Consider the following 22,509-nt stretch of genomic DNA (forward strand, 5'->3'; position numbering starts at 1 on the left):
CTGCCCGTGTCCACTGACAACTCTGCTGCGATGTCATTGCTAATTGCTGCAAAAAAAAACAAAAAAAACAAAACAAAAAAAACCTCTCTGGGGCCTTTTTGGCGTCAGCCACTCATCCTCCTCCAGCGGTACCTTCGCCGCCAAGTGCCATTGGAACTCGCCTTCACCTCTTTGACTGCTTAACGCGTATATCCCTTTTTAAAACCACTTATTACCAATTAATAGCCCCATTTAAAGTGTTGATTTCACTTTAAAATCCATTTTCTCTAGAAAAAAAAATTTTGGGGGAATTTTTTATGTTGAAGTTATGTTGCCCCTTATCAACTCCATAATCCATGCAATTTGGGGGATTGTAGCATGTATGGGGGCTTTGTTATTAACGTTAAAAGAAAATCCGCCTCCGGGCGGGAATCCACGCGTGATTACGCCATTCACGGCAGAAAATCCGCGTGGTTGCGTGGACGCGGACGAAAATCCGCATGCGGCGGGGCCGAATGCGGATTTTTTTTTTTGCAACCACGCGGATTTCCGAATTCGTGGATGAGGCACATCCGATTATCCCTGCCTAAGACCCCCCTGATGGTGCCTAACCCTAAGACCCCCCCCCCTAGTGGTGCCTAACCTTAACCTTGACAGTGTTACATTAAATCCATTCACCGTTTTGCAGTTAAATAACGTCTGCAGTTTGGCTTATGTAGGGCGCTATTGATAAATAACGTTAGTGTGTGCCACTATTGATAAATAACGTTAGTGTGTGCCACTATTGATAAATAACGTTAGTGTGTGCCACTATTGATAAATAACATTACTGTGTGCCGTTTTTCTTCTTTTTTCCCTGTGCGCCATTATTATGCAGTACTAACGATAAATAGCGATAAGCGTATCTTTTTAATGCGGCGCCGTTTTTATGCATAGGCGCTGTGCGCCATTATTTACTTATCCCAGTTGATGTGGTAACGACCGCCTTTGCCGAGAAACCAACATGTGTATGGCAGCCCCAACCTTCTCTGCCTTGGCGATTTCCTGCAGCCAAGAGCATTATTTTCCCCACTTACCCCAGGCTGCAGGCTAGTGAAGTGCCTTTACAGCCTTGACCCTGCAATGTTACCTGAGAGACCGGATCCCAATCCCCGCTGGGGACATACGTTTCTACAAGGCTTCAAACAGTGTACACTCACTAGATGAGACTCAGTGGATTGCTTTGGCCAAGCGCATTGATTTTCCCACTCTCCCGGCTCCCGCGTGATGTCACACCTGCACCACAACAGAACATGTTGCTAGCCTGTAGACTAGTGGCATTTCTGTACAGCCTAAGCCCTGCAATGTCATCCAAGGGATTAGGTTCCGATTAGCTTCTGATCCCTGCTGGGTGACATGTCTTGTACAAGTGTATGAGGTTACTTACACTATTATGCTTACCTTTAGACGTTTCTGGGGTTTACTGTTAAACTTTACTCTGTGTGACCTCACTGCCCCCAAAACTATATTTAGAACGGGAATAAGGGAATGCCAGCATCCTCCTAAACACAACACGCACAGGCATCCATTGTGGCAGACACAATGCAAAGAGCAATATAATATAATTGATATGGGCCAGTAATACAGAGGACACGTATGAAGGAGAGATGAAGACAAGAGGTTACCTCCTGTTTACGAATGAGAGTTTTTGTGATGCTTGATTATGTTATTATTGTATAATTATGTACACTGTCAAGTCACTAACTGTTCCTTAGAGGAACTCACAGTAATGCTATGTGATATATGATATGTAGCTTTCTATACTGTACATTGCTTTATGCTTCTCAATAGACTGACAGAGTAGTCATTATTGCACAGGCAAGGCTGCAGGCAGCTGGAATGTGAGCATTTTGCATGAGACATTGGAATCTTCTGCTGATCTAACTGCTGATAAACGTTTTGAGCGAGATCTGATGGTTATCCCAGTGTCTTTTACCAGCACACAACAGAGCTGTAGATTGTAATGCCTGTAGGTTTTATACAGGTCATCCATTCTAAACCTTACCTTTTTTTCTGTCTCTCAGAGCATATCCTGTGGAATAGTTGCCATTGTCCTCTCCCGGTATCTCAGTCGGAAGTCAATGGTAAGACCATGAGCTAACACAAGCAATTGATGTAATATAGCTATACTGACATTTTACTGTACATACTGAATCTGGTCTAATTTCTGTGCTTTATTAATAATGACTGTGTTTTGTCTTACAGCGCTGGGCAGCAGTGCTTCTAAATATAATAAATGTGGTTCTATCTACTGCCTGCACAGTAGGCCTCTTTGTGGCAGTCGTCATGACTGTGGCTAATAAAGGTCGCACTCTGCTGTCTTCCTGCACATTCACCAACCTACAGCTTCTACAGATTTCATATGAATGTCCCTTTGATCCTACACGAATCTACGTAAGTGACTTATTATGGTTAATATGTGTAGCAGAGAGATTCCAGGGGTGCGCTAGACCGGTGTTTCTAAACATTACTATCGCACGTGCCTATTTATTAATAACTGTATTGTCCAAGTATCCACAATTGTGGGTAACGTAATCTCACGAACCCCGTGACATATACAGTATATATTTGTTCAGTTGTCCATTATCATGTATAATTTTTTTTTTAACATTCCTTGATGCTTTCAAATAACTGTTAAGCACTGGACAAATTTTGAACATGTATGCACCATAGGCCTGAACTCCAAGCATTATTATTAGCATTGTGTATGTATATAGCGCTGACATCTTCCACAGTGCTTTTGCAGAGTACCCTATTTTTCAGCATATGAAATGCTCCAGACTATAGGACGCACCTAGGTTTAGAAGCAAAAAAACAGTGAGTCCATGGTCCAGAAACGTTTGGTAGATATTCTCTCCCAATTATTGTGTCCTCCTGTGTCCCGTTCTGTCCCTGTGTCCTCCTTTGCTTCCCGGGTCCTCCTTTGCCCCCCAAGTGTCTCCTTCTCTTCTAGTGTCCTCTTCCGATACCCCCCTCATGTCTCCTCTGCTCTTTGTGTGTAAATATAAGTAGCAGCAGCGCAGCTTACCTGATCAATGGCTCCAATAACAGACCTCTCCCCTTTCTCAAGGCTCCCCTAGTGCCGTCTTCTGCTGATCACATAATCGGCAGAAGTCGGCACTAGAGAAGCAGTGTGGGAGAGGAGAGGTCTGTAATCACTGCTGGAGCACTTGATTAGGAGAGCCGCGCTGTTGCTACTTATATTTACACATGGGAAGAGAAGGAGACATGGGGCGGAGCAGAGGGGAACACAGGGGGACAACAGAGGGAGTCCCCGTCATTGTGGCAGGTCGGCGGTTTATATCGGTGAACGAACATAAGTTGGGGACTCTCTGTATTTGGCATATAAGATGCAGGGACTTTTTCTCCCCACTTTTGGGGGAGAAAAGTGTGTCTTATATGCCAAAAAAATACGGTATATACTCATGTCACCAACTGTCCCTCATGAGCTCACAATCTAATTCCTAAAACAACATACTTACTTGTTGCAGATTAAGGCCAATTTTGGCCTTAACTTCTCTGTCTGTTTTTGCCATGTGGGAGGAAACAGAAAGAACATGCAAACTCCTTGCAGATCATGTCCTGCCAAAGATTTGAACCTTTGACCCTAGTAATGCAAGGTTATCCACTACGCCTCCAATTCACCCATCACTCATTCTACTATAAATATTGACAGTAGGGTCAAACTCCATCAATAAAAAATAATCTTGGAAATCTGATCTGTGTGCACATGCACCTGGCCATAGAAATGAGATGAGCTCTGCCCAGTCCAGTATTTTCACACAAAGCATTACCAATCACTCAAATCCATCAGTGTAACACCTTATCTTCTGACAATTATTCAGCCAGACATAAAACATCATTGGTTCCCAAGGCTGGGCCGAGGCAGAGGCTAGAGAGGCTCCAGCCTCAGGGCACAGTGTAGGAGGGGCGCACAACTCTCTCAGCTATAATTTCCCTATTGTGTTTAAGAAGAGAGAAATAAAAAAGGGGATACATGGCAGTGACTGCAAGCCAGATAACTAGAGATTATGGTGTTGGGGGCCCTGGGGCGGCTCTTAGTCTGATAGCAATCAGTGTGTGGCGGCTGGGGTGGGAGGGATAGAGAGGCGCACTTTGGTGTCTCAGCCTTGGGTTCTGGAGGACCTTATCCCTGCTCTGTTGGTTCCTCCCCAGTCCCAAACCTTATGGGTATTAATGGCCAGTCAGCTGTCTGCTGCATCTTTCCAGGAGCCCTGCTGAGTGTCAGACTGTGCTCAGCACATCCATTCCTAAAATGTGCTTTAAATCCATATACACTCACCGAAAGGATTATTAGGAACACATGTTCAATTTCTCATTAATGCAATTATCTAATCAACCAATCACATGGCAGTTGCTACAATGCATTTAGGGGTGTGGTCCTGGTCAAGACAATCTCCTGAACTCCAAACTGAATGTCAGAATGGGAAAGAAAGGTGATTTAAGCAATTTTGAGTGTGGCATGGTTGTTGGTGCCAGGCGAGCCGGTCTGAGTATTTCACAATCTGCTCAGTGAGGCCCCGTTCATATCACGGAACGCAGGCACGTTCCGTTCAGAACACAACGCACAGGAACGCACGTCATGTGCGTCTCTGTGCGTTGCGTGGCTGATCCCATTCACTGAAAGTGAATGGGACAGCCGCGCGTTTTGCTAGGAAACGCGTGCAGCATGCGTTCCCGGACTGCACAGGTCCGGAACACATGCAGTGTGAACATCAGACAGTGCACTCTATGCACTGTCTGATGTCGTGCGAGTCGGCCTCCCGCACGCGTTCCCGAAACGCGGACGGGAACGCGTGCAATGTGAACGGGGCCTTACTGGGATTTTCCTGCACAACCATTTCTAGGGTTTACAAAGAATGGTGTGAAAAGGGAAAAACATCCAATATGCGGCAGTCCTGTGGGGGAAAATGCCTTGTTGATGCAAGAGGTCAGAGGAGAATGGGCCGACATTCAGTTTAGAGGCAGTGGGGGTGAGTTCCCTGGAGGTGAGAGGTCCAGGGCTTGCCCGCACTTCCCTCTAGGTACCGCATGGTGGTTTGGGGGCCCCAGCCAGTGAGAGAGACTGGGGCCCCCGGCTGTCGTGCAGACCAGTGTTTGTGATTTTGAGTCTCGATAGAGTCAGAATTTGGCGTAAACAGAATGAGAACATGGATTCATCATGCCTTGTTACCACTGTGCAGGCTGGTGGTGGTGGTGTAATGGAGTGGGTGATGTTTTCTGGGCACACTTTACGCGCCTTAGTGCCAACTGGGAATCGTTTAAATGCCACGGGCTACCTGAGCATTGCTTCTGACCATGTCTGTCCCTTCATGCCCACCATGTACCCATCCTCTGATGGCTACTTCCAGCAGGATAATGCACCATGTCACAAAGCTTGAATCATTTCAAATTGGTTTCTTGAACATAACAATGAGTTCCCTGTACTAAAATGGCACCCAAAGTCACCAGATCTCAACCCAATAGAGCATCTTTGGGATGTGACGGAACGGGAACTTCGTGCCCTGGATGTGCATCCCACAAAACTCCATCAACTGTAAGATGCTATCCTATCAATATGGGTCAACATTTCTAAAGAATGCTTTCAGCACCTTGTTGAATTAATGCCACGTATTAATTAAGGCAGTTCTGAAGGAAAAAGGGGGTCAAACACCGTATTAGTATGGTGTTCCTAATAATCCTTTAGGTGAGTGTAGGTGTGAAAGTGACTAATAACTCAGTGTGCCTAACATTGAAGACCAGCTCTTTGTGTGGAGTGTAAATGCATAGAAGTCTTCTGACTCAGTGCAGCGTATTACTGGCAAATGGTGTAACTAATTAACTTTCATCAAATTAAATCAAAAATAGCTTTATTGGCATGACCAAGATACACACAGGCATTGCCAAAGCTGAGAGAAATGGGAGACATGAAAGGGGGTGAGTCCTGGGGGATGGCGGTGGGATAGGGGTACAATGGGTTAGCAGTCTGTGGACATCTTTAGGTTTACAATTCGTTAATGCTCCTCTCAGTCTGTAGCATGTTTTGACAAAGGCCTTGATTCATCATTGTCTTTGCGATAGCTTTTTCCAGTTCGTTAAATTACCGAATTCGAAGTTTATCGATTTCTAGTTGTATTTATCAAGGTTTTTCCGCATTCGGTGTGAATTCGATAACAATGCGGTAACGTGTCGATATTTCCATTTTACAGCGGTAATATAACACAAGGCCATAAGATTACTGTGGAATTGGGGGTAAAAAAGCAGTCATTTGAACACCGCATAGCAACATTCTGAATAGGGCTTAACACCTGGAGCAGGATTCTGGAAGTGGTTTGGGACAATCCCACAATTTTGCCAGCTATGGCTTGATAGGAGCCTTTTCTGAAAAAATGTAGTGCAGCTAGCAATTTAGTTAACCCTGGCACTGCCTGTGTTCTCTTACAAGATGATTCAAGAAGAATGCCGATGTCCTGGTATAGCAAATAAATCCATTATCTTGCAAATTGATGTAGTTCTAGACCTTATTCTTGCCCTTCTGCGCCTTTGAATCACTCTCAGCTGATACTACCACTCTAAATGGCTTCATCTTCTCTGTCAGCAATGATCTGACAGGAATAACGACAGAGCAGTGAAGGAGATAACTAATCCTAAATTTAACGCTAAACCACGCCCACTTTTATTTTCATGAATTGCACTTTCTTCCGTTTTTTACCGCATCATTACCGAATGATTACCGAATGCTCACTAACAGCTGTAGATAACTTTAATGAATCCTAAAATCAACTTATCGCGTTCAGTATTTTACAGAGCTGTCAGTAATTGATTCGATTAGTCTTGATGAATCGAAGCTATAGTGTTCAGCAATTGTCACTGTGGATTTCTCCTCTCCAAGTAAAATGTAGTCTTCTCTCATCCTCTGAGTTAGTCTGGAAATAGTTCCATCAATTTCTTAAGAAGGTGTCCCTGGTTGCAGTATATTTGGAGCAGTGCAGCAGGAAGTGATTCCAATCCACTAGGGTCTTCTGCTCACAGTGTTGGCACAATCTATTCTCCCTGGGTTTGTACGTCTTTCTGTGTATCCCAGACTCGATATCCAGGTTGTGAGCACTCAGGATTTGCCTCTCTTGAGAGTTTTGCAAGATTTTCCAAGTATGGGGACAATTTATATTCTATTTGTAGGGACTGGTATATGGTTCACTTTTGTTATATTTCACTCCTCCGTTTATTCACATAGTCCTCTTAGCTCTTGGCGGTGGTATGTTATCTAGGCTCTTATTAAAGTGGACCTGAACTCTTGCACAAGACAGAATGAAAACATAGAAACGCACCCTGTATGTATTTAGAGAGTTTGGCCTGTCTAATTCCCCCTCATCTATGACTAAGCACAAGTTGTAACTTGATCCCTCAGCTGTGTCAACTGCCTGCAACAGCAGAGATGTAATTGCTATACACAGGATGTTAATATGTCTGCTTCCATGAAAGCAGGAAGTACACAAACTGATGATTTATTGCAGGATTTGTATCAGCTGTAACACAGCAATGTTTTTCTTTAAAGTTTATTATGCTGTTACGTATCTTTTAGTACAGAGAAGAAGTTCAGTTCTGCTTTAAGACCTGTTGATCTGGATTTGGGAGGAGCATAGAGCTGACCACTTCTCTCAAGGCACATGGCTTTTCTTTGCCTTTATTATGCATCATAGTTTTATAGTGGAGGGAATCGGGGCTGCAGTGGCGTAGCTATGAGGAGCTATGGGCCCCAGTGCGAGTTTTACATTGGGGCCCCCCAAGCACTCTATACATAACAATTGATACAGTGCACCCAAACTTGTCAAGGATAACCACAGTATCAGAGGTGCAATAAGGGGATGGGGAACAGTTTGCTAATGATCATCATCATTCAAAACATCTATAGAAGTGATTATTACCAGCACAGGACCAATAAAGAGCTAATACAGCGGTTGAGGTAGAGCCCTACAGGATCCCTCTGGCCCAAGGGCCCCGGTGCAATCGAGACCTTTGCAACCCCTATTGCTACGCCACTGTAGGGCTGCTGTTCTGTTGGTGGGCCCAGTAGGTTAGGACTCTCTTCAGTATCGCAAGTATTAATGGGAATCTACCCCGTTCAACTTGGCAGGCAATGTTTGAGACACCCAATGTAAATGCCAAAATCACAAAGTGGCACATTGTTAAAGACAGGGATTGCAGGATTGCTCTATGATCTGTGTCTCCTGCCCTGAGGTAGTTTCAATGTTCAGTGTCCCATCCAACCAAAGTACCCACAGCTGAATCCAACAGCAGCTGGTTGAGATAATGAATAGTTGTGGAAACAACCAGCCTCTATTTTAGAGTTAACAAACACTATACCTTTGGTAAATCCATGCCTAATCGCCAGATGTGTACGCTCATGCATTCAGCTCTCCTGTCTATAGACGTAAGTTTACACATGAGGCCAGGCTAACCTGCATGTTACTAACAATAAAGACAGAGAAACCTAAGCACAGCTCAACTGCCCAATACATGCATGGCTGACCACTCTGTATTTCACTTCATCCAGTACCAGCTTCAGATACCCTAGAGGGGAACTCTATAAATCTGTATATGCATTACAAGTATGGAGGTATTGTACAGCAAGAGCAGATAAAGTACATGATCTTACAAACTGTATTACAGTATGCTGTTGTGAAACTGTTGGTTGCTGTGGAGTTTTGTGCATTAATTATGCTGTTAAGCAGAACTCCAGACAAACACCTAAACAGTGATGAAAATTGGTGCCGCTAAGTGCATGCCTGATCGACAATGCAATCAATTTCGGGCTGACATTGGTCGCATTAATTGATTTGACATACTGCAAGATGTAAGGCCAACTTGCTCGATTGGGTGTGCGGCAGTAAAGGTGAGCGATATCGGGACAAGCAACAAACATGACAAAGCCCCCGGCGCTGTCCCCCCCGATGCCCAGTGCAAGCTAGACCTGTCCACAGACTCCGCTTGCATGGGCTCCTTCCGTTGTCCATACACACACGCCACGTGTTTGCTTAGTAACGTGGGCGCGTGTGTGATGTCTGACGTCACACACACCATTACTAGGCAACCACTTGGGGTGCATGCATGGACAACGGAAGGAGCCCGGAGTGAGTGGAGGCCGCGGATAGGTAATGTATAGCTTGCACTGGGCACCGGGGGGACATTACACAACAGGGTGGACATAGTCAGGTCTGCGAGGCGTTCGGATGCAGCGTTGCAAGGCCGATTTCTAATTAATTTCATGCTTGAATTGATCAGGAATCGGTCTGCGGTGTATGGGCAGCCGACATATCCCTCTCTTTGATCAGATTCGATTAGAGAGAGATTTGTGTCTTGGTTGAATCTGCCCATCATCAATAGATGTATGGTCACCTTTAGTGTTTTCTTTGGAATTCTGTTTTTAAAGTTACAGGATGGATGGATATCTGTCCCTCCATTACACCATGACGCAAGGAAGTGCTGACTATGTTGGATGACCTCTCTTTTTCATTTTACAGAGCACAACCCTGTGCCTCTGGGTAATTTCCATTTTATTGGATGCGACAGAAGTCATTTTCAGCGGACGCTGTTATGTGACTGTACTTCGGCTGATGGATGTTAGATTGTGTCATAAGAAGAGAAGGAAAGTAAGTTTACATTATCTCATTTATGGTTGATGGTTTGATAACTTTGCCTTTTACAACAATGGATTTCATGACAGAGATGCACACTTTCCAAGTGTATGTAATTGTCAGTTTATTAGAGTGGAACTGTGCACTGTGATTAATATTTTATTAGGCAATAAAGGAGTATGTTAGCAGTGATAATTGGCCCCAGAAAGCATTCTTAAATCTAATAGGCCACTAATCAGCTTACGTATGGAGCAGACCCATTTCTGCAATCATTCATTTCTTTCTATGAAATTGCATTGAACGTATTAAAATGGAAAACTGATGTATTATGATTAACTTTACCCTCAAGTACAAAATAAGGCCGGGGCGTTTGATTCATCAGAACTTGCCATGTTGGCTCTGATACAAGCCCTTCCTTCTATAAACCAATGTGTACTATTGTTCGCTTCACTGAATTTTTTCAGATTAGATCCAATACTTCTCCACTTCACAGCTACAATATCTAACTGTAGAGATATTCCTAAAGTTAATGCATAACGGTATAAGATGGCTGTCAGATATACTAGACACATTGCCACCATACCCATACAGACATGCCCACTTGGCTCAGAAAGGCATCATGCTTACTCCTATGGCTAGGCAAAGATGGACAAATAGAATGCCCTTGCTGTGACAGAATAGAATAGTGATCTGACTAAAAAAAAAAAAAAAATTCTGCTCAGCGTGGACAGTCCCAAAACTCAGCTAAGACTTGTACAGATACAGGATCACCATCAGGCAAAGCTGTGCACACATGGTCCAATCAGGTGACAAATGTCTATGTATGTGATGTGAAACTTCACTTCCTGTCATAATTATAAAGTATGCATCATCTGCATAATGCAGACATTCTTATGTATCCACTCTTGCTTCATTCCAATAGCTGATTTCTGCTGTCTGTATTTATCATGCATAGAAACTGACATTTTTCTGGCACTATGTACAGAACAGGGAGAATCCACAACATTTTAGCCTGATGTGCATAGTCATAGCACCATCTTATGAAATCATTAACATACAGTGATTTCTTATTATACCTTTCTTTGTACAAAAGGAAGGGGATTCTCATGGGCAGATTTAGTGTATACAGGGAGTGACCATGAATTTTCAGTAGCTATTCACTCTTTACTGTAGCTATAGTAATTTTATGTGTATTCAGCATTTTGTCTTATTTTAACCCATTTTGCATCCCAAAGTAGATATTAAGCATCAGAAACATGCTTATGAGTAAATAGTTGTCACTAATGGTGCCTACAGACCTTACAATTATGGGCAGATTCGACAAAGAGACACATTTATCTCTAATCAAATTAGTACATGGCAAGGAAATGAACAGTGCTACTTAAAAACAGATAAGTGCATACCTGCAAAAGAGTGCAAGCCCCACTTGTGGGATAAAATACACACCGAGCATACACATGACCTCTCTACCACTGAAGGATGTTGGTTTCCTGTAACAGCTTGCATGCAACTTGTTAAGTACTCGTCCCTCCCACTGTGGAGAAGCCATCCTTGATGGGAGGGGACCTAACACTAACTAAATCCTAACCTATGCATATGCATAGCCTGGGTGCGGCCAACAAAGTAAAATTGAAAATTGCACTCCTACTAGGTATCCTAAAACACACTGCCTTTATATATTTTATCGTATACTACCCCTCCTCTTGTTTCCCCCCATTCCCTTTAGATTGTAAGCTCGCAAGGGCAGGGCTCTCTCCCCCTTTTGTGTCTTGGAAATCATTATACATTTTATTCATCATGTTACTTTTATCAATGTCATTACCACTTCTGTATTTTGTACTCTGTATGCTGTATCATTTTTTGTATTTTGTCACTAATTATGTATCTTGTATATTAGTGTACACCATTGTCTGTATTATGTACCCCATGTTTGTTTCTTACTTTGTACAGCGCCACGGAATATGTTGGCACTTTATAATAAATTGCACAAAAGGTGTTTGGGTTCAAGGTGCGTTTGCAGTTTCTGGGGGGAGCTCAGCGCACCTCTGATTGGAGGCCATGCGGAGGCAGCCTGGTGATGCGCTGATCCACCTTTTGCGCAATCTCTCTAATCAAATCTGATCAGAGATAAATGTGTCTCTTGTCGAAGCTGCCCATATACTGCAGGCCAATTCCTGTCCGATTTCAGCAAGAACTCTTCATGAAATCGGCTGAGCCCGCTGGGTCTGTACCGCCGCTTCCCCCCCAATGTATAAATCTGCCCCCCCTCCATGTGTGCATTTATACATTACCTGTCCTGTAGCAGCCTCCAGACAGTGACAGTCCATCTTGCCTGGTAACAGCTGCATACACGCTAGTGGCACATGGCGTCTTGACGTCAGACGCTATGCGTCGCTATCATGTATGAGGAACCCAGCGAGATGGACGGAAAACGCGTGGAGGCTGACATCAGGCAGGTAATATATAAATGCACACATGGAGGGGGGGGGCAGATTTATACATTGGGGCAGCGGCGGGGGTTTCGTTGTTCGTTCCAAAATCGGCCACCGTACCGCTGCACATCCGACCAACTTCAACCCGATATCTTGCAGCATGTGCGATCGACCATGCCACCAATTTCCATCCTAAAATTGGTTGCTTTGCTGGTTGGGCATGCACTTGACGGCACAGATTTTCATCCAATTCAATTATAATAACCAAATTGGATGGCCGATCGGCCGCCAAGTCGCCTGATGTATGGCCAACTCGAAGGAGATTTACAGAAGACTAGGACAACCAAAGGGGTACCACACAAACTTTCAGCTCAGAATTACTTAGCAACTGGGACAGTAACCAGGAAGTACGCAGCTGAGAGACTAGCCTAAAGGCCCATACACACGTCCGTTTTTTGCGAACGACGGGTCGTTTGAACATCCAGTCGTTCAGTCGTTCGCCCGCTAAATCGGGTGTGTGTACAGACTGTCGTTCGCGTGATAAGAGCGAGTTTGAGCAGTCTGTACACACGCCCGATTTAGCGGGCGAACGACTGAACCTCCCAACTTTTTGAGATGAGAAAAAAGGGACACTTAAGCCACGCCCCTGCCACACCCCTCACCACGCCTCTAGTCACTCATACGATAAAGATTTCATAAGAAATATATGTTTTATAATTCAAACCACATTGGTCCTTTGTATCCTGGTTTATTTTCCTTCATAGTAACATTTTAAAATTAGTAATATATCAATTTAAGGCCCCATTCACACTTGCGGTTCAAGTCCGCAAGTGTCCGGGGGCCGCAAAGAGACCGTACGGGCCTCTGCGGTGGCCACAAGGCGGCACAAGTTGAGGATCCGGAATGCATCAGTTCCGGCTACAATAAAGTAGCCGGAACTAGATACTTTGCAGTGCCAGAAAGGCACAGCAAGCATGGGGGATACCGGCGTGTAGTCCGGGCCCCCCAAGTGGCATAGGACCAGTGCTGGAAGCATCCGGTCCTATTGCCAGTGTGATGAGAAACATCCGTTTCTCATTGCACAGCATGGGCCGCATGTTCGGGTCAGGATCCGGCCCGGGTCCGCAGTGGGACGAACTGAAAAATAGCGCATGTTGGAAAAAAAGCCAGACCGTCCCGGAGCTGCGTTCCCGGATCGGATCCGGACGGCGCACGAGTGTGAATGGATACATAACAATGTATCCATTCACCATCCGCTGTGTACGGAGCGTTCCGGGTCCAGGGAAGCCGGACCTGGAACGCTAATGTGAACTGGGCCTTATTAAGGTTGGGAAAAAAGTCAAACACATTTTTAGTATAGAAATATATATATTTACATAGAAAGAGGGACAAAGTGCTGAAAGAGGGACAAATGAGGGCAACAGAGGGACAGGGCTCCCAAAAGGACTGTCCCTCTGAAAAAGGGACAGTTGGGAGCTATGGTACAGTATATGAAATATGTAAGGGAGGGGACAAAACAGAATTCATCACCTGCTTTAAAAGGTGATGGGAGAGGCAAGGGCACTGGTGAAAAGCTATAGTTATCTTGTTATAAACTCGGGTATAGTAAACTTGTTCTTTGGCCCCTACATGACGCTGACTCTAGATATAGTAGACAGTGGGCAGTGCATGCGTCATGTCATTGTGAAACCCATGGTTTGCTGCTCTCTTCAGGCTGGTTGCAAGAGAACCAAACAAAACATAACATGTGGAGCACCATCCATAAGCAAACATTAAATATTAAATAAATGTACAGTGCATAGAAATGTGCAGAAAGGTCAATCAGATGCAATGTCAATCCAAAAAAACAGCTATGACCTCAAAGAACCGCACCAAATCCATACACAAATAATGTTGCAAAAAGTCCATCCTTTATTAATACATCAACAAACAATTAAAAACACAATTAAAACCGGGTGGGGAAGAGCATGTAAACCCAAATTGTCGGAGAACCGGGAGGAATATAAAGTGCAATAAGTGCTAATGACACACCACTAAGGGTGTGAAATAGGGGATGTGAACCCAGGGGGGTCGGGGGGGGGGGGGGGGGGGAAGGAGAAGGGGAAGGGGGTACAAGGTGCACTGTGCAATGTGCAGAAATTATATATGACCATAAGATTGCAAACAATGAGGATGACAGTTACATGACCTCAATAACAGTAAAAAATAGTCTAGTTTAAAACAATAGTGAAAAACAGGTCCTGACACAGGAGTGAATGAAGAATTGTAAGGGAAAAACAAGTGAAAAGGCAGTGCTATGGATTAGCAAGTAAAGTGCAGGTTGCAATGAAAGTGGTCAAAAACAGAAGCCACCAGTGTAGTCAGAGTCCTACCAGTAAAAAGTAGCTCCACGGGTCCCCCACCGCTGCTAGCAGCGGTGGGGGACCCGTGGAGCTACTTTTTACTGGTAGGACTCTGACTACACTGGTGGCTTCTGTTTTTGACCACTTTCATTGCAACCTGCACTTTACTTGCTAATCCATAGCACTGCCTTTTCACTTGTTTTTCCCTTACAATTCTTCATTCACTCCTGTGTCAGGACCTGTTTTTCACTATTGTTTTATACTAGACTATTTTTTACTGTTATTGAGGTCATGTAACTGTCATCCTCATTGTTTGCAATCTTATGGTCATATATAATTTCTGCACATTGCACAGTGCACCTTGTACCCCCTTCCCCTTCCCCCCCCCCCCCCCCCCCCCGACCCCCCTGGGTTCACATCCCCTATTTCACACCCTTAGTGGTGTGTCATTAGCACTTATTGCACTTTATATTCCTCCCGGTTCTCCGACAATTTGGGTTTACATGCTCTTCCCCACCCGGTTTTAATTGTGTTTTTAATTGTTTGTTGATGTATTAATAAAGGATGGACTTTTTGCAACATTATTTGTGTATGGATTTGGTGCGGTTCTTTGAGGTCATAGCTGTTTTTTTGGATTGACGCTGGTTGCAAGAGAGTCTGATAACATTTGTAAGACAAGAAGAATGGCCTCAGCGCCGGATATACAGTACTGAACAAATAAGCAGCCTGGAGAAAATGAGGAATAATGTGAATGTAAACAAAAGCAGATGGAGCATTACCACTTCCACTTTGCAATCCCCAATAACAGTATTGTCACAGTCCTCCCACAGAATTGCATATACTCCCAGGTATCTCTTCCCTTGTTAGCGATAACACTCCTGGTAGCTTGCAGAGCGCAGAATAGGCTACTTTCACTTGTATGCGCTTTGAGTCCTAAGGGAGAAAATCGCTTTACAAATGTTATCATGGTATTATCATTGTATTATAGTGTAGATCAGAGTGGGCTTACTCACTGCAAATTTAAGGCGAGTGGAGAGTGCCAAATCCCGCCCACAGAGGTATCGGAGCCATTCGCAATACAGATGTGAGTGGCTTATCATGATTGCCTGCATTTTGAAGATAGGCTGCATGACTAGCTCAAGTGTGAGCAAAAAGTTTTGCAGACTTGCTGCAAGTCATGCCCGCGAAGGTATCGGAGCTACTCACAGGAAGCGAGTGGCTGCCTCTATTCAGTGACTGCAATTTTTAAGAAGCCCTGGATACTGTACCTACAATTTGTCCAGCCTGGCTATGCAGCCCTAAGGTATACGTAACCATGTAGTGCACCAAATGTACAAGTGCTTGTACTGTACTTCTAATGGGGGGGCGTTGGTTTTTTGCAGCAGAGAATGTATCAGGGCAATGCTGGGCTATTTCTAAGCCAATTTCTGAAATAAACTTCTGATATAGTAAACTACTTTTCCTGGTCCCTTTGAGTTTACTATAACAAGATTATACTGTATTGTGCTTTGCTTGCTAATCACTATAGGGATCTTTAACTGGGCTGATCTATTCATTCATAATGCAGGCAGCTGAAATCATCCAACAGACTGGTGTCTAGCTTTGCCATTACAAGGAAATTTGCAGCCCGCATTCCTGTAATGCATACACCCTACATTGTACAATGCTGCAGTTAAAGAGGTATTGTAATCATTTGTCTTTATTCTATTTGTGTCATTTCTGCCTAGGTGAGGATTCACATTCCTGTGGAAGAAGAATGCAGGATCTCTGAGCAGGAGGAGCTGAACAGTGCATCAGGCCACAGTGATTGGCTGTAATATGCTCCCTGTATACACAGAGCCTACTGAATGGGGAAACATGAAGCACGACTCAGGCCTACATGTGCAGCAACTCATCTATGGCAATGCATGCGCTGTACATAGGGTAGAACAATGGCAATGGTTTACAGAATATGCAGGACTGTAGGAGCAGCTCTACAGATGCAGTATAACCAACAAATTATGGAACACATAAAATAACTTTCACCACACACCTTCAGACATGGATACAAGACTTTATTTCTTATAGAAAATCCAATGGTCACCTCCCTGTTCTGGGGAATTTCCAGTGTCAAAAAAGGATAATTAATTGAATGCTTGAAATGCTTTACAACACAAACGTACTGTTGCTTACATACATGGTCAGATGTTTAACCTGAAGATATACCATTAAGGGCCTGTATACATGGGCTTTGCAAGGATTTTTATTACACCGCATATTCTGGCCTGTACCAAGGCAAGCCACTCCGTCTTCAAGAAGTAGCTTTGAAGAGCACTGAAAAATTTCAAGCCACACCTGAGGTTCCATATCCAGTGGTTTACAAAGCTCCCCTAGTGGGCAGCCCCTGCCAGATCTGCGAGCACAGGCCAGTGCTGGATGCATGTTTACATTCATGCCCATAGGTATGAGGCCATATGGTGTGTACACACTTGAAAGATAAATGAAAGATCTTACACTAATTTTACCACCTTTCATGTAGTATGAGAGCCATACTCTACACAGTCCATTCTACTGAGCTGAACTCCAGCATCTTGCAAAGATTTTTATCTGATGAGGACAAAAAGATGCTGTACACATGCAAGAGATTACCGTAGTTTCTGCAAAATGCATTCATAGTGTATGATATCTGCAGATCTCATACACACCTTGTTTAACAGACAATCATCTGCAGATGAGACAATTATCTGCAGATCTGAAAAGCCATCGTGGTGGATCTGATCTGCAGATGATTGTCTGTTCAACAAGGTGTGTATGAGATCTGCAGATATAGACTATGAATGCATTTTGCAGGAACGGATCTTTTGCAGGAACAGATCTTTTGCAGATAATGATCTGTTGCATGTGTACAGCATCTTTGTGTGCAGCATCTTGCAAAGATTTTTATCTGATGGGGAGTTCAACTCAATAGAATAGACTGTAGAGTATGGCTCTCATACTACATGGAAGAGGGGGTAAAATTGGTCTAAGATCTTTCATTAATCTTTCAAGTGTGTACACACTATTACTGCTTATCCACGAGGTTAATGTGGAAGTCTGCTATGTACAGTGCACACTGCCACTGAGGAAATGGACATAAGTCATGCCAACAGACTGCTTTGTGGGGAAGCTTTATCAACACAGGTGCACAGAAAAATGAGCAAAAGTGGATCAGTTGCCCAGGGAGACCACTCAGGTGTCAGCTTGTAAATTAAACAAGAATTCTGATTGGCGGTTTTCAACAACTACGCCACATTTACTCCTTTTTCTTTGTATGTGCTTTGATAAACCAGCTCTAATATGTTCCCACCGTGATGAATCAAACCCTTAGTCCCTGAAACATGACTCAGGTAGTAGCACTGTATTCTGTATATAGTAAAAGGAGTTAACACAACCAATGGAGCAGATCACATCCTTGCAACCTATGCAGTAAATGAATAATCCTGCAGTGTTTCTTATAGCACTATGTATACTGTCAGTAAGTTGCAGCAGACATAGGTCTTACTTTCACATTGTTTTACAAGAGTTCAGAATGTATTACGGTATTCAAAGTGTTGATTCTTTACATGGCTCAAGAATACAGCAACGGTCAATGCGTAACTTTTTTTTTTTTTTTTTTTTTTTTTTTTTAAGTTTTAAGATGAAAAAAAAGTACCAGTGCTATTTTGTCATCTGTACAACATTGCAGTTTTTCAGCACATTATCTTTTGGAATGCAATATTGTCTATTGTTTTGTGAGTAAACATTTTATACCAAAATATAATTTATAGGCCATCAATTTATAATCATCATCATCATCACATATGCAGTACATAAGGCCTGATTTATTGAAACAGGGCTGTGGGACATTGGAGAACCCATGTGTGTTATGCCATTGTCATGGTAACAGTCAGCAATCCTGGATAGGGTAGTGCAACTGTGCTAGCATGCACACCTGCCGATTTATTAGAAGAGCCGTCACTGCATGTGTATGCCTCCACTGTATTCAGAAACAGCAGCTTCACTAATCTTTTAGTCATTACTGCTATGGTCTGCTATGACCCGGGTATGGGGAGTGTAAACAGAGTAGCATCAATAAATCCAGGCTGACCTGAACACGTAGATTCTCCAGTGTTCTCCATCCCCGGATAATTTTAGTAAATCAGGTCCATAGTGTCAGGACTTTAAGGGAAATTCCACTTCCATTATAAGACTGCTATAAATATAGATTGGTGCAAAGTTTTCTTTTCAAATGAATGCTATTACAAATCAGCTTTCCATTTCATTATGCAGACAGCTAAGAAGTTCTAAAACTGGCAGATTCTCTTATATGCAGTCATGGCTATAGTACCTTGTTTGGGGTACTGTTGCTCTAAAAGGTGCCCATTAACAGTACAATTTTTTCACTAAATGCGATGTTTCGATTCGATTTTTAGGATCGGAAATAATCGGAAGGTAATTATCCATAGTTTACTTTTACTGAATGATTCTTTCTTCAAATTTGATCATAAAATCAACCGTTTGGATTGATTTTATCCTACTTGGCAATCAACAAAAGAATCGTTCCTTATCAATTGCCTTCATAAATACAAATTTTCTATACAATTCAATCATTAAAATTGCATTGAAACATCACATTTGGTAAAAAAAAATTGTACCGTTAATTGGCACCTTCCTTAAGATCAGGAACTCCCATCTGTTTGCAGGTGCAACTGGCTCTCTTACTCACAACTGGCCAACACAAATTTATAAGTTACTTGTACAAATACTGTGGCAAGTGTGTTTTATATGAACAGAAAAAAAAAATATTCAAACTGAAATATTTGTCATTAACCCTTGCACTATACAGAGCTTAAAAGAGGACCTGTTGCGAAAATCTTAACATTTATGAACATATACAAATAAGAAGTACATTTCTTCCAGAGTAAAAAGAGCCATAAATTACTTTTCTCCTATGTTGCTGTCACTTACAGTAAGTAGTAAAGAGTACAGCAAGTAGTAGAAATCTGACATTACCGACAGATTTTGGGTTAGTCCACCTTTTCATGAGGGATTCTCAGCATGGCCTTTATTCTTTATAAAGACATTCCCTGAAAATGATTTATACAGTGATGCTGAGCTTCCCTGCTCGCTGCACACCTTTTTGGCAGTTAGATGGAGCAACTGCCATTAACTAAGTGGTTTTAAAAATAAAGATAGACCCTGAGAACCCCTCATGAGAAGATGGGCTAATCCAAAAATCTGTCAGTAATGTCAGATTTCTACTACTTGCTGTAAGTGACAACATAGGAGAAACATAATTTATGGTTCATTTTACTCTGGAAGAAACATACTTCTTATTTGTTTATGTTTACATGTATTTTTTACATTTTCAAATTTTTGCAACAGAGGCCCTTTAACTGAAAGCACTGAGTTTTCCTGAGCATAAAGATAAAAATGAAATTTCCCTTTAAATGCTGTTTAATGGAAATATTAAATAAAGGCAGACAGTTCTCTGTACTGTTCATTACAAATGGTGCAGGTTTAACCAATAGGATACATTTAGAGATTAGCTTCCATTAAGACTTACGTTCACAGTGGTGTTGTGGTGTGGCACAATGGGCGCGTTGTAACTTCACTTTCTGCACTGCAATGCACCACCCAGGCAACGTTCATAGTATGGTGGGTGCAGTTTAACGGTGTGCACCATCCCAGTACACTGCATGCAATGCATTACTGCAAAAAGCTCATTAACAGTGAAGCATACATTTCATTCACTGCATGCTTCACTGTATGCAACCCAACATGCAGAGAACAACATGTGCGGTGTGACACTGCCATTCCATGCTTTCAGGGAGTGCAACACCCCCTATGAAGGTAGCTTTAGTCACCTACTTGTGAAAAAAAAAAAAAGCTCAAGTTTTATTTTGTGGCGATATTTGTAATTCTTGTAAAAGCCCATAAGTGGCCAGCTATAGGGGTCTTCTAACACCCCTCTGTGGACATTCACAATGCCACCTTTCTCACAGTTATGTCGCATAATCAGCTGTGCTGCTGTAACTTGGCATTTTTGTACAGACTGGTCTCTCTATACTGTGAGTTTTTTTAAGCATATGCCACTTTAAAAAATGCACTGCATTTGCTTTTCCATAAGTCAAACTTATGATTTCACTGCAAAGCAGCTCCATGTGAAAAAATTGTGCCATGCTGCATATTTTTTGGGAAACAAACTTTTTAATGCGATTGATAGCGGGCAAAAACATAAACATACACTATGGAAGGAAATGCATGTATAAATTAGGACACAAAACACAATGGAAGTGTGAAAGAGCCCCAACTCAACAAGCCATTGAAGGTTAGCGGATTTCTTAGGAGCGACAGTCTATTGCCAGTTACATCACTGCCTGTACAGACATGTTGCCATGACGTGTCACAGCAGCACTCTGACCATGAGACATGGCCCTGAGCGTACTGGAAGCCAACCATCATCTAGCGGAAGCTATGAGAAAAAACAAGCGTGTTTATTACACCATTTATCTACTGTATACCAAATTGTGCAGCTTACCAGGGAAGCTATGAGAAGTAGTATGGTCTCTCTGCTTCTGTAACCTTAGCATCCTATCATAGCATACTCTTCCTGCAGCTACTAGCAAGTGCAGACACCCTGTTACCTCTTCACTAAGGGGAAAACAATAGCAACAGGAAAGCTTTCCCCTTGACACAACTTAGCCAGCTGGGTCTTAACAACATTACAAAAAAAAAACCCTGAAAATATGGGAAAGCCATTATGACCAGTTCAAGATACTATCATTGTGTGTAGGTAGTCATTAGAATCTCTTCCTGCAAAGATAATATATAGGTTTCATATACATGGAGATTTATGTACAGAATGTGTCATTTTACACTGTAAATATATAGATTTTGATTAACTGAGTAGTTAGAGCTGAGTCAGTCCTAAGAAACGCGATGTCTAACTATATGCAGCAGATTTCCCACCCAGAACAGAAAGACTAATCTCCACACTAGGCCAGGTGAACTCCAGCTATTGAGATGCAGGAGGAAAGGAACAGAGGAAAGTGCAAATCTATAGAATGTCATCTAATAACCAACTTTCTTAACCCCTCTAATAAATATATATATTTATATATTAAATATAACGTGCATAGTTACTTCCTGCTTCAGTGCAACCAGTTCCACTCACTTCAGTAAGGACCACCGTGACACACTGTCATGCAATATACACATACCAGAGCAAAACAGCTGGTGGCCACTTCCCCTTAACAGCACCCGTGACCATTACAATGTGTACCTGGTCCCATTAGACCCTGTAGCATGCCCACCCCCCCTTGTGCCCAAATTCTCCATGCAACCCATGGTTACTCCATATAATAAATATAATACAAGTTTTAAAGTAATAAATAGATAGGGAGTAGGAAGTGGGCTGATTGGTTGGCAGTGCATTCAAGTCCATCTAATGCCCAAAAGGATTCTGGGACATGCCGTTGTGCAGAGGTGAGGCACGGCCACTGGAAGAAATGGAAGTTTCTCAAGCTGCGACCAGGTTCAGAACTGTGAGGCCGTACTGGGGTCACACTGCAGTAGCCGCACAATAGATGGGTCACTTTTGGCACCTTTAATGAACTCCTCCAAAGACAATTTACCTGGAGTTGTAAACACAGAAAAAGATAGCTCATAAGAAACTACAGCTGATACACTCTATTTAAAAACACGATGCTATGTAAAAAGTACAAGGCATTCATTAATAAGTGGAACAAATCAAGGCTCATTAAGTCAGAGGATAGAATAAATTACTCAAGCATGTTCGCATCTTACCATCATTATTTGTGTCCATCTGTCGGAAGATTTTCTCTGTGCGTTTCTCTGGCGTGGACTCATCCTCTGGCATCTTCATTACTGAAGAAACCATTTTATAAATTGCCTGTGAAATAGAAATGCACAAAAACACAGTCAGGAATAGGATGAGTGGTGTGCGCTTCCATCAGCTGTGCGTACAGACAGTTACACATCAACACTAAGGTCTTCCAGCTCTACATACAACTGGTCTTTCACATGCAAACGCAATCAATTTATCCAGTTCACCATTTCATT

At 42.8% G+C, this 22,509-nt stretch overlaps 2 protein-coding genes across 5 annotated transcripts in view; one reads left to right on the plus strand and one right to left on the minus strand.

The window, feature by feature from the left end:
• The window catches only part of TMEM54 (transmembrane protein 54), a 42,885-nt gene extending 24,863 nt beyond the window's left edge, over positions 1-18,022 (plus strand). For both annotated transcript variants that reach the window (XM_068268840.1, XM_068268841.1), the window contains exons 3-6: positions 2,043-2,102; positions 2,224-2,412; positions 9,540-9,668; positions 16,155-18,022. In XM_068268840.1, coding sequence (XP_068124941.1) covers positions 2,043-2,102; positions 2,224-2,412; positions 9,540-9,668; positions 16,155-16,244 — 468 coding nt within the window. In that variant the 3' untranslated portion in view covers positions 16,245-18,022. The remainder of the gene's footprint in view (positions 1-2,042; positions 2,103-2,223; positions 2,413-9,539; positions 9,669-16,154) is intronic.
• The window catches only part of HPCA (hippocalcin), an 82,906-nt gene continuing 76,861 nt past the window's right edge, over positions 16,465-22,509 (minus strand). For all 3 annotated transcript variants that reach the window (XM_068268844.1, XM_068268843.1, XM_068268845.1), the window contains 2 exons: positions 22,234-22,339; positions 16,465-22,061 (listed from right to left, as the gene is read on the minus strand). In XM_068268844.1, the coding sequence (XP_068124945.1) occupies positions 21,964-22,061; positions 22,234-22,339 (204 nt within the window). In that variant the 3' untranslated portion in view covers positions 16,465-21,963. The remainder of the gene's footprint in view (positions 22,062-22,233; positions 22,340-22,509) is intronic.

Source organism: Hyperolius riggenbachi, chromosome 2 (genome assembly GCF_040937935.1).
Source record: "Hyperolius riggenbachi isolate aHypRig1 chromosome 2, aHypRig1.pri, whole genome shotgun sequence".
In the NCBI taxonomy this organism is placed as follows: Eukaryota; Metazoa; Chordata; class Amphibia; order Anura; family Hyperoliidae; genus Hyperolius; species Hyperolius riggenbachi.